This window comes from Dama dama, chromosome 10 (assembly GCF_033118175.1).
Source record: "Dama dama isolate Ldn47 chromosome 10, ASM3311817v1, whole genome shotgun sequence".
NCBI classification, from domain to species: Eukaryota; Metazoa; Chordata; class Mammalia; order Artiodactyla; family Cervidae; genus Dama; species Dama dama.
Window position 1 is genome coordinate 28,429,058 of NC_083690.1, and position 12,114 is coordinate 28,441,171.

At 46.3% G+C, this 12,114-nt stretch overlaps 1 protein-coding gene across 5 annotated transcripts; it reads left to right on the top strand.

Moving 5' to 3' along the window:
* Window positions 1-490: 490 nt before the first annotated feature.
* On the top strand, window positions 491-11,849 carry MRPS17 (mitochondrial ribosomal protein S17). Of its 5 annotated transcripts, none has more exons than XM_061153323.1 (3): window positions 491-514; window positions 8,000-8,139; window positions 11,420-11,849. In XM_061153323.1, exons 2-3 carry the CDS (start codon window positions 8,017-8,019, stop codon window positions 11,687-11,689), a joined length of 393 nt encoding a protein of 130 aa, XP_061009306.1. In that variant the 5' UTR covers window positions 491-514; window positions 8,000-8,016; the 3' UTR covers window positions 11,690-11,849. The 5 variants fall into 5 exon arrangements, with proteins under 5 accessions (XP_061009306.1, XP_061009305.1, XP_061009303.1 ...); XM_061153322.1 differs by lacking the exon at window positions 491-514 and adding an exon at window positions 6,793-7,413; XM_061153320.1 differs by lacking the exon at window positions 491-514 and adding an exon at window positions 6,794-7,442.
* The last annotated feature ends 265 nt before the right edge of the window (window positions 11,850-12,114 follow it).

Below are 12,114 nucleotides of genomic sequence, written 5' to 3' on the forward strand. Positions count from 1 at the left end.
CCCTCACCCAGTAGAAGGAAGTTTTCTTGGAGTCCTTTTATAAAAGAGATTGAATCCCATTCATGAGGGTAAAACCTAATCACTTCCTCAAAGCCCCATCTCCTAATATCTTCACCATGGGGGTCAGGATCCAAAATAAGAATCCTGGAAGGATACAAACATAACAGTGACCATGAAGAGAAATAGCAAGAAGGATGGGTTGGGGGAGGGCAGAGGGAAGAGTGAAGAAGATTGAATATGAGAATGAATGATGGGTTGGAGGCTGATGGCTGAGAAAGAAGTTTATCAAATATGGGGACCTTTTAGTCTTTTCGAAATAAGCATCTAATTTGTGTCTTACACCATGAATGATTGCATGTTGTTTTTTATTTTCCGAGGGCCAACTTCTTTATAGGTTAATTTTCTGTTGGTGCAAGCAGCAGAATTGACTCTTCAGAACACCTCCCCCAGGATCCATTATCCCAGTCACCTCCCATTCTCCCGTCAGAGCACTCAAGATTCATATTCCTGGAAGGTAATCTGATCGGTCCAGCTTGGGCCTTGTGCTAAACGAACACAGAGCATATTGATTGGCAGACCCACTGAGGGTGCTGTAAGGCGAGCAGAGAAAAAGTGAGCCGGGCATTCAGGCAGAGAAAGATTTATTATAGGAAGAAAGAAAGTGACTGGCTTTAGAGAGAAACCAGTGCCCTCCCTTTACAGCCAACCCTTGTTATACCCGATCAATGGGGAATTGTGCGCCACAGGGAGGGGGCCTCAGTTGATCTGTAGCCTGCAACTGGGGTCTTGTGGTCATGTAGTGAAGGGATCTCATGGTTGGATGGTCATGTAGTTGAAGGGGTCTCACGGTCAGGTGGTCACGTAGTCTTGAGAAACTGGCACCAGCAGGGAAAAACAGGGTATCACCTTAAGGAAGAAACAGGATGCCCACCAGGGCAATGTGGCCACTGTGACTTCATCCCTTGTTTGTCAGATCACCACAATGGGCCATATTTTAACTATACATTATGAGCCCCTTGTGAACCCTAACATTCTAGCCTTTTTGATACAGGATAAGGGTCGAAGTCAGTCTTCTATATCTGCTTTGCGCTGGTTTGGGGCGACATCACGGGATAAGATTAGAAAAGACTGGAATGTGGGTTAAGGGAAGTCTGAGTGGGCTTGAAGCTTTTGATAACTGGAGCGAGTTAGAAGTAGTTCATGAACAGTCTGGTTGGTGAAGGCTCATAGGGGATCCTGGAGAAACTTTGAAAAAAAGTCATTAGACAGGGGCTGAAAGTTAGAATGAGGGTTAATATGAGAAGGGGGCTCAGTAAAGGTAGAACCCATGGCATCCAATCCCAACTGCTTAACCAGTTTTCCCATGAATTACTGAGACGTTGACTTATTCTTGAGGCCCTACTTTTCAGATTCCTTGCTGCCTCCTTTACAACACCAGATTTATTGGCATAGAAACAGCAGGCTTCGTCTAGAAAAAAACACAGGCCTCCTTTTCCTGCAGTGAGAAGGTCTAATCCTCTTCTGTTTTGAAGGACCACAGCTGCCAGGGAATCTAGTTGGCCCTGGAGAGTGATAAGGCCAGCAGCTACTTCTTCTAGGCTTTCAGTATGATCCTTAGAGAGACTTGATAGTAGTTTAAAGAGGTCATGAGCCCTGCAGTCCCTGTTCCAATCCCTGCTGCTATTCCTAAGCTTATCAATAAGGGAATGAATTGAATTGCTTCTTTGAGTCCATTGTGGATTAGTGGGATAGGGAGGGTTTGATTGTTAGGAGCAATAAAGATATACCAAGTAAGATCAGGGTTATTTATTTAATTATTTTCAAGTTTGTAAACAAGTCACATGACTGTATTTGGAAATGCACACTTCCTTATACCTTTGCCAGCCCTGGATTTTTTTTTAAATTATTTTAATCGGAGGCTAATTACTTTACAATATTGTAGTGGGTTTTGCCATACATTGACATGAATCAGCCATTGGTATACATGTGTTCCCCATCCTGAACCCCCACCCACCTCCCTCCCCATCCCATCCCTCAGAGTCATCCCAGTGCACCAGCCCTGAGCACCCTGTCTCATACATCAAACCTGGACTGGCAAGATCAGGGTTATTTAAAGGGGCTGAGGAGATATGGGAGAATTGAGGTATCAAGTCTTCTAATGTCTCATTGCAGGTGTGAATTGGAGGCTCAGGAAAATTAAGGATGAGGGTGGCGGGGTTAAGAGTAGGGCAGCGTTCAAAAGAGAACTCGGGAGATTCTAGGAGGGTGATGTGAATTAGTTGGATACAAGAAGGTGATAGAAGAGCCCTGGCCCTGTGTGAGAGTAAGTCCTTAAGGTCATGTTATGAGCGAATGACCGTGGGTGTCCCAAAAGTAAGTTTCCTTGCTTTCTTGAGCGAGAAGTGTAGCTGCAGCCAGAACACACAGGCAGCCTGGCCATCCCTGTGTGGTGGTATCCAGTTGTTTTGACAGAGGAGCACTGGCGGCAAAGAAAGGGCCCTGTATCTGTCCTAAGGCTCCTAGGGCAATTTTACATCTCTCAGTATATGGAATATAAAAGGGCGAGAAAGATCAGGCAGTGTTAAAGCTGGGGCCGAGAGAATAGCTTGTTTTAGAGCATTAACGCCTGAACAGACATTTGACATAGGCTCAAGAGGCTCCAAAAGATCTGCCCCACCCCCACCCCCCGGGGTAGCTTGGTATAAACGTTGTGCTAGGAGGGCAAATTTGGGGATCGTGGATACCCAGCCAAGCCCAAAAAGGACAGAATTTCTGTTTTTGATGTACGAAGTGGTAGGGCAGATATAAAGGACTTTCTATCAGTAGTTATATGTCTCTTTGGTGATGTCAGGAGAACTCCAAGATGGGTGACCTCAGGAAGGGAAATTTGAGCCTTAATAGGAGATGCTTGATAGCCCCCAATCAGCTAGGAAGTTGAGGTGTTGTATTGTATGTCGCTGAGAGTTTATGAGTGAGGGGCTACTAGAAAAGATCATCTACGTATTGAAGGATAGAGCTTGGAGCCTGGGGCCCTGGGCACCTTCAGTCCTCAACAGCGAGTCCCAGGAGTCTGGGCAGAGATGGGTCCGAGGACTCCTGCTCAGGACCGGGAGGAAATGTCTAGATCCCTAGAGGGGGATTAGGTCAGTCTACCTTCCAATGTCCCTTCATGCCGCAATTAGGACATGGACCCAGAGAGGGCCTGGGCTTTAGGCATGAGCCAGCCTAGTGCCCTTCTTTATTGCACTTGTAACAGGACCTAGATGATTTCTTTTCTCTGTCAGAAGATTGAGGTTTGGAGCCATGTAGGGCAGTGGCTAAGAGATGATATTTAGCCTGATCTCTCTGGGCCTTTTCTGGTTTTGCCTGTTCTTCCTGGTTATTGAAAAATTTTTTAAAGCCAAATTTAAAAGATCTCATTGAGAGGTATGAGGACCTTCCTCTGCCTTTTTTAGCTTCTTTCAAATGTCTGAGGACTACTGGGAAATAAAACGAGTATTAAGGACAATAGTACCTTCTATTGAAATTGGATCTAATTTTGTATATTTTTGTAGGGCTTCTGTTAATCTAGCTAGAAATTGTGCTGGATTTTCATCTGGCCCTTGAATTATTTCTCTGAGTTTATCAAAGTTAACAGCTTTATGTCCTGCTTTTTGGAGGCCTGCAATAAGGCAAGTCACCATGTGATTACGGGCTGTTCGCCCAGGACACCTGCCTGGTAATCCCAATTAGGGTCATCCCTGGGAACAGCAGCTGAGCCTACAGGCTTAGAATCATCAGTCTGATGTATTTCATCGGCATGAGCCTGAGTGACTTGCCAGACTTGTTCTTTTTCTTCTGGGAGGAGGGTAGAGAAGAGTATAATGTAAATATCATGTCTGGTCAAGTCATAAGACTGAGTGAGATATTTAAATTCTTTTAAATAAGTGTCAGGGTCAGAGGAAAAAGAGCCAAAACGTTTTTCGATTTGAGACAAATTGGAGAGGGAGAATGGGACTTGCACCCAAACAATGCCTTCTGTGCCACCCACCTCTCTTAAGGGAAGGAGGGGAGTGGGGAGGGATTCGGGGTCCTGTCTCTTTAAGGCCGTTCGCAGCCGGGTAAAAGAAGGGGATTTAGGAAGGTCGGGATAGGGACTTGACCTTGAGACTCTGGAGTAGGGGGTTGAGCCGAAGCCCCAGAGCCCCTTTCGGAAACAGCCCTGGGGGGAGGGTGGGAAGCGGCAGCGGCCTGCGCCTGACAGGGGAGAGGAGCCAGGGGAATGTAAGGTGGAGGTTGTGGGACTGGGTCTGCTAAGATAGGATTAGAGGCAACTGAAGGTGCACTGTGGTCAGAAGGGTCGAAAAAAGAGGAAAAATCCAAACAGGGATCAGGAGACATAGTACTGGGGGGATGTGGCCCAGAATGGGCTAAAAGTATTTGGGAAGTAGGAGAGGATGTACAGAGAGAGGGCCGAGAGTAGAGAGCAAAGAAAGCCTGAACGTAAGGGACCTCTGACCACTGCCAGTGGGGCAGCAGAAGTTATCGAGGTCCCGTAGAGCAGTGTGATCCAGAGTTCTGTATTCTCGCCACTGGGCCCTATTATCCAGTCGCCATACAGTGTGAGAGTAATAAGTGAGCCGTTTTGGCCTTCTTTCTCCTTGAAACCCAAGATTCTTTATATTTTGGAGAAGGCAGGCTAAAAGGGGTAGGTTGGGACTGAGAATTTCCCATTATAGTCGAATAGGGAGGGAGGGCAAACAAGGGCGAATGAAAAAAAGGAGGAGAAAGGTCCGAAAGAAAAGGCGTCCCTGTTCTCACGGCCTTCTCAGACAGCGACAGGGTCTCCCATGAAATGGGTGTCCCCTATTTCAAAGTGAGACCAGGGCCCAAGGGCCATGGGATCCTCCACCTAGCGCTAGGGTTTCAAAAACCAGACAAGAGAAAAAGGATCCGAGCTAGAAGGAATTCACTCACCCCTGCAGGCGATGAAATGAGAGCCGGTGTGTGGATGTCAGTCCAGCAAGGTAAGTGAAGAGTCCTGTCCGGGGGGCTCGTCCCAGTTTCTCGGGGAGGTCCAAGGGAGGGAACCTCTGGAGAGGAGCACACCTAGCCGCGTTGGGTCTTCCCTCCCAGGTTTCCGCACCAGAAATGTAAGGCGAGCATGGAGAAAAAGATAGCAAGCTGGGCATTCAGGCAGAGGAAGATTTATTATAGGAAGAAAGAGACTGGCTTTAGAGAGAAGCCAGCGCTCTCCCCTTAGAGCCAACCCTTCTTATACCCTATCGATGGGAAATTGTGCCCTTGGTTGGGGGGACCTGAGTTTATCTTTAGCCCACAGCTGGGATCTTGTGCTTATGTAGTGAAGGGGGTCTCATGGTTGGGTGGTCACGTAGTCTTGAGAAACTGGCACCAGCAGGGAAAAACAGGGTATCACCTTAAGGAAAAAACAGGATGCCCACCAGGGCAATGTGGCCACTGTGACTTCATCCCTTATTTATCAGGTCACCACGATGGGCCATATTTTAACTATACGCTATGAGCCCCTTGTGAATCCTAACAGGTGCAGACACAGGAATTCACAAACTGCTCTCACCCCAGAAGACAGGACACTAAGGGGTGATGGGACCCTATCAAATCCACCAAAATGGTACAAAGATTCTCTTAAACTGAGGACATTGAAGATACAGCAGATGCAGGGAAATAGAAACAAAAAACCTTTTCAGAGTGTTGCTTATCTGACTACAGGCAGAGCTTTCTAAGAGTGAAGCTGTTGTTAATCTCCGCTCAGGGGAGATTCCAGCTAGGAAGGAGATCAACCAACCACTGACACCAGGATGAGAAATTGCCTAAACAAACACTATCATAAAATGTTGAACTTTCTGTGGTTCTCATAAAAGCCCATCTGCCTTGTCTAAAAGTCCATTTGTTTTCCCAGAGGCCCTTTCTCCCTCCTTCCTTTCCCCTGTTAAGTTAGTATATGTTGTTCAGTCGCTAAGTCATGTCCAACTCTTTGCGACCCCATGGACTGCAGCATGCCAAACTTTGTGTCTTTCACTGTCTCCCGGGGTTTGCTTGCTCAAATTCATGTCCATTGAGTTGGTGATGCCATCCAACCATCTCATCCTCTGTCACCCCCTTCTCCTGATCTCAATCCCCCATTTCTAGTTTTGGTATATATCCCCTACATCTAGTTTTTCAAGTCTCTCCTTTTGCTCTTGAGTGCATTTGTGAATAAACCTGGTCTTTTTGCCCGGTGAGCTATTATCGGTTCATTCACAGTCCCACCACCAACACAAACCTAAATTAGAACAGGGAAAGTTGAGGGAAAGTAGAGGGTTGGAAAAAAATCAACAGATGTTTATTCTACCTTTGATGGTGTGAAATGGTTTGATTTGCATTTAAAAAAATCACTTTGGGCATGTTATTGGTGTCATTAGCAAGAGAGGTTTTAAGCTTGCTTGTAAAAGAAAGGGATTTAAGTTCATAGCTCGAGGGAAATATCTTGGAAAAGTTTTTGTTTATATGAAATAAGGTACATAAAGTTATAGGGTTTCCCTGATGGTTCAGTGGGTAAAGAATCCTCCTGCAATGCTGCATATAAAATAATTACCACTTTTATTGAAAATCAGCTCCCATTTCTGAAATTTCAAACATCTCACATTCTCCCCATCACCATCCCTCCTTTTAAATCTATGTGCTAAGTGTGCCCTTGGCCTTAATTCTTTATCTGAAAACACACTTCAATCTAAGGCCACGATCGCTATTTTTTTTTTTTTTTAACTATCCATTAGGTCTCTCCTAGTCTAGCAATTGCCTAACAAGAGCCTGGTATATTCCCAGACTTTCTTCTATCTGAGAAGGCAGCAGCAGTAGCCTGCTCATGGCCCATCTAAGATGTTCCTAACTGGCACACATATATATGTACCCATATCAGACTTCTCTCCATCTCACAATATTGAGAATTAACATCTAAAGTCATACCAGACATAAAGATCTACAGAAGTTTATCTTAAATGCAACTGCTGGGGGTGGAAATGCTTAAGCATTTCAGTCTCAGCGTTTGGCAGCCTCTAATGTTTCAATGTTTGATGAATGAAGCTCCTTTTATTTGGAAGGCCTTGTCCGATGTCTGGGAGCTCAACAAAAGCAGAGAGAAACTAAGTGGAATAGGTAAAGTAAAGGCCAAGTCCCCCACGCACCGGACCAGGTACGGGTGCAAAAAGCAGACATCAAGGTCTTCAGCGGAGCCACAGCCCGCGGCTGCAATTAAACGGGAGTGGGTGGAGCCCTGTCTTTAACCCCGCCCACGACTGAGAGGACTCGCAGCCAATGAATGGGCGGTCTGGGGCGGAGCGACCTGCGTACGACGTGACGCCATCACGCTCCGCTCGGCGCTCTGCCGGGCGTACGCCGAAACTGTGGAGCTCTGAGGTGACCGCCGGCCGCGCGCCGTCGCGGAAGTGGGTTGTTTTCGGGTCCCGAGTTGCTGCAGCGTGGGAGCCCTTTAGGCGAGTCGAGTCGAGTTACAGGACCTCGGGTTTTAGGGGCGAAGGGAGCAATCACCGCAAACTGTCCCCTGGCTGGGCGACATAGACTCAGTATTAATTGATCTCGAAAGGAATGCCAAGTCAAGGTCTCCGGTGGGGTGAACTCCCGGGCCGCCCGCCTCAGCCTCGCACGCCCCAAGTAGCCGGGCTCTGAGCCTTTAGGGAGAGGCAGCCCAGCGGGATGGAAAGAAATAGGGACGCCAGCGAATGCGTGTTTATTCGCGCTGTTGAGCGCCTTATGGGTTAAATCCTCGAAGCACTTCAGTGAGTAAGCCCCGTTGTTATTCCCATTTGATAGAGGGGGAAACTGAGGCTTGAGGTTAAAACTACAATAGTGAAATGTGTAAGGACCTCTATGAAGTGATGATTCCAGAAGGCCAACAAAAACTGTTTCTGCACTTGGGCGGTTCTAGTGACAATTCTTTTGGTGAGTCACAATCGTCAGACTAAACTTTGGAATTTATTTTCAGGTAACCAAAGCCACATCATGTCCGTAGTTCGTTCATCCGTCCATGCCAAATGGGTCGTGGGCAAGGTGATTGGGACAGCCATGCAAAAAACTGCTAAAGTGAGAGTGACCAGACTTGTTCTGGATCCCTATTTATTAAAGGTAAGGAATATCTCTTTTTGCAGATGGCATTGATGAATCACCAACAGGTTCAGGGTTCTGAGCAGAAACACTGTCAGGGAAGGTGGGCTGAGCCAGTGCTGAACATCAGGCATTGTGCTGGTCGGTGGGTGTAACACAATGGATGATTCCTGGTTCACACTCAGGTTTTAGAGACTGCACAGAGTTCATTTCACTTCAGTCTGATGACACTGCTATAGACATTCTATGTGCAGAGTACTGCAGAAGCAGAAGGTAAGACTCATTCTTCCTTCCCTGCCTGCTGAAGGAGAGCTTTCTTTTTTTTTTCCTGGCCATTCCAGGCCACATGTGGGGTCTTCATTCCCCAAATAGGGACTGAACCCATGCCCCCTGCAGTGGAAGCACAAAGTCCTCATCACTAGACCACCAGGGAAGTCCCAAGAGCGTTCTTGGTTATATAAGATCAAGCTGAATCTCCAAAAGGATTTTATCCAGGAACTTCCTTGGCGGTCCAGTGTCAAGACTCCGCCTTCCAATAGGGGTTCAATCAGGAATTAAGACCCTACATGCCATGCAGTGCAGCCAAAAAAAAAAGATTTTATCCAGAAGACCAGGTTGAGGGCAGGAGGAGTGGGGGAAGTCATTCCAGCCATGGTGAATAGTTTGTGAAAGTTCCTTTAGCCATGTATTCACCTAAAACAAATACACTGCCAGTTATTTACACAGCAAAAATAGGTTTATTTGGAATCAGCAGAGAATTGCAGATCAAGGTCTGCAACCATGATGAGCGATGTGCAGGTCTCCCACAAAAGTGGAGGTGACCAGAGAGGAGCGTGCTTTTACAGAGGGGACAGAAAGTTGGGAGGGGATGGTAAACAAAGAGTCCATGGCGTTTCGTTGGCTGAATTGTTGCTGGGAAAGAAGAGAAGGAGATCTTTCTTCCTGTTGAGCTCTGCTGTCATGACAGGGTATGAGAGCTTCCCCTTCTGGTCTCCCAATTCTGAGTTTTTTGTTTTTGTGTTTTAGTAACATTTATTTTTGACTGCGCTGTGTCTTCATTGCTGTGCGTGGGCTCAACAGTTGTGATGCACTGGCTTAGTTGCCCTGCAGCATGTGGAATCTTAGTTCCCCAACCAGAGATTGAGCCCATCTCCCCTGCCCTGGCAAGTGGATTCTTAACCTCAAGATCACTGGGGAAGTCCCTTGACTCTGTTTAATTGAAGTTTCTGTTTATTAATTTCTTACACATGAAAAGGCATGACACTGTACTGGAGCAGCGAATGCTTTGGCAAGGTTGAGCTCAGAGCTTGGCACTAAGTAGGCCTTGTCTTTGAATGAATGTGAGAATGATTGGAATCAGAGTGGGAAGAGTCTCCTGTGTCATAGTTTTGATTTCAGCCTATGAGAAAAGGCTTCCCTGGTGGCTCAGATGGTAAAGCGTCTGCCTGCAATGCAGGAGACCCGGGTTCGATCCCTGGGTCGGGAAGATCCTCTGGAGAAGACAATAGCAACAACCCACTCCAGTACGCTTGCCTGGAAAAATCCCATGGACAGAGGAGCCCAATAGGCTACAGTCCATGGGGTTGCAAAGAGTCAGACATGACTGAGTGACTTCATTTCACTTCACTTCATGAGAAAAGGAGACAGGAGGTAAGGAAATAGGTGAGGAGGCTGTTGCCAAAGTCTAGGGTGGAAATGGTAAAGGACCGAACAGTCTGTGGAGCAGTGAGGATGGAGTAGAAAAGGTAGATTTCAGGCAGAAAGGGACAGAGTCCTTGATTACGTAGTTGTGCTAGGGAGGGGCAAATGCCAGGGATGTTTCTGCATGCAAGGTTAGGCACCCTGGTAGGCCCAAGTGCTGTTTGTTATCTAGGATTAAAAATACAGGGGCCCTTTCAGGGCCCTTAGAGGATCTTGTGAAGCTGGATAGATCCCAGTCAGGAGAAGAACAGCCAGTCTCATCATCCTCCCAGCCTGTTGACTGCCTCAAAGCTGCTCCATAAAATGGCTTGATCCCAAAGCAAAAACAAAAATAAAACCACAGGAGCAAGCTGAAGAGTGACAACATGTTCATTGGTCTTAGAATCAGAAGACCTTAGTTTGTGTACTGGCTGTTTTTTGTTGTTATTTTTTAATGTATGTTTGTTTATTTTTGGCTGTATCGAGTCTTACTAATAGTTGCATTACGTGGGTTTCTTGCTAGTTGTGGCACTCGGGCTCCAGACCAGGTCGGCTCTGGAGTTGGGACATGCGGGCTTAATTGCCCCACGGCACATGGGGTCTTAGTTTCCCCAACCAGGAATCAAACCCATGCCCTCTGCGTTTTAAGGCGGATTCTTAACCACTGGACCACCAGAGAAGTCCCTTGGCTGTTGTTTGCTGGCTCTGCACCTTACTTAACCTCCCCGAGCTTGTTCTTCTTACCTGTTAAATGGAACTACCTGCTGTAGCCGGGTTGTCTGGAGGAAGAGATGGTTCTGGTTCTCGTCTGTGGCTTGTTTGCAGTACTTTGAGCGAGGCATGGAGCTAAGTGCTTTACATACATTATAACGTTTTGTTCTCTTGATAACTTTGGGTGTTTTTTGGCTGGAAAGAAGACTCTACCAGGAAGGAAGAGTTTGTTTATTTATTTTTATTTTGGGTCTTTGTTGAGGCTCTCCAGCTTCTCTTGTTGCAACACTGGAGCTCAATAGTTGTGATACTCAGGCATAGTTGCCCCGAGGCAACTATGTGGAATCCTAGTTCCCTGACCAGGGAATGAACCCCCATCCACTACATTGGAAGGTGGATCACCAGGGAAGTCCCAGGAAGTTTAAATAGTGTAGAAAAGGATGATAATTTAGAGCAAGGATACTGCAGGCAGTGGACTGGAGAACTCGGAGACAAGATCAGCTCTGGAAAAGTCATTGTTGTTTTCCAGAAACTAAGCAGCTAATTTTTGCTTTGGAAGCCTCCATAAATATATTTTGTTCAGACTCTAAGTCATGTCCAACTCTTTGCGATCCCATGGACTGCAGCCCACCTGTCTTCCCTGTCCTCCACTCTCTTGCGGAATTTGCTCAAATTCATGTCCATTGAGTCAGTGATGCCGTCTAACCACCTCTTCCTCTGCTGCCCTCTTCTCCTTTTGCCTTCAATCTTTCCCAGCATCAGGGTGGATTTGGAAGGTGGATTCCATAAGTTTCCTGTTTCTTTTCCCCAAGTCCCAGCTTGTTTTCTGGACATTCCTTTTTCAGACTGTCTATTACCTTGCCAGGTCATGAATGGGAACTACTGATGTGTTTCCTCCTTCTCTTAACAGTATTTTAATAAGCGAAAAACCTACTTTGCCCATGATGCTCTCCAGCAGTGCACCGTTGGGGATATTGTGCTTCTCAAAGCGCTCCCTGTCCCGAGAACAAAGCACGTGAAGCATGAACTGGCTGAGATCGTTTTCAAAGTTGGACAAGTCGTAGATCCAGTGACCGGAAAGCGCTGTGCAGGAACCACCTACCTGGAGAGCCCAGTTGATCTGGAGACCACCCCCCTAGCCAAAAACCTGGGAGAACTCAATCTCTCCACAACACAGTGAAGGAGGATCGGAAAACAGAGCCAAAAGGGAATTTCTAAGTTTACTCTATGGAAGAGTTTTTCTCAGTTTCCTCACAAACCGTCCAGTTTCTCGTCTGGTATTTATGAAATCACTAAAAATAAATGAAGTAAAGTCTTTGTTATAATTTTTCATAAAGGTTTATGGTCATGTTTCAGATTTCCTTCTTGGTGGACGTACTTTTCTGTTACACAGAGTATGCCTAGCAATCCACTACGTTGTTTTGTAAGCTCACTGTTTTAGAAGGTATATATATTTTTCTCATTCAGAGGAATCTTGAATTTATCTTAAAACTTTTATTTTGGGAGAAGAAAACCTTTTGAGATCATAAACAGATAAGACCACGTTAAGTGAATCTTTCAGTTCAGTTCAGTTGCTCATTCATGTCCTACTCTTTGCAACCCCAT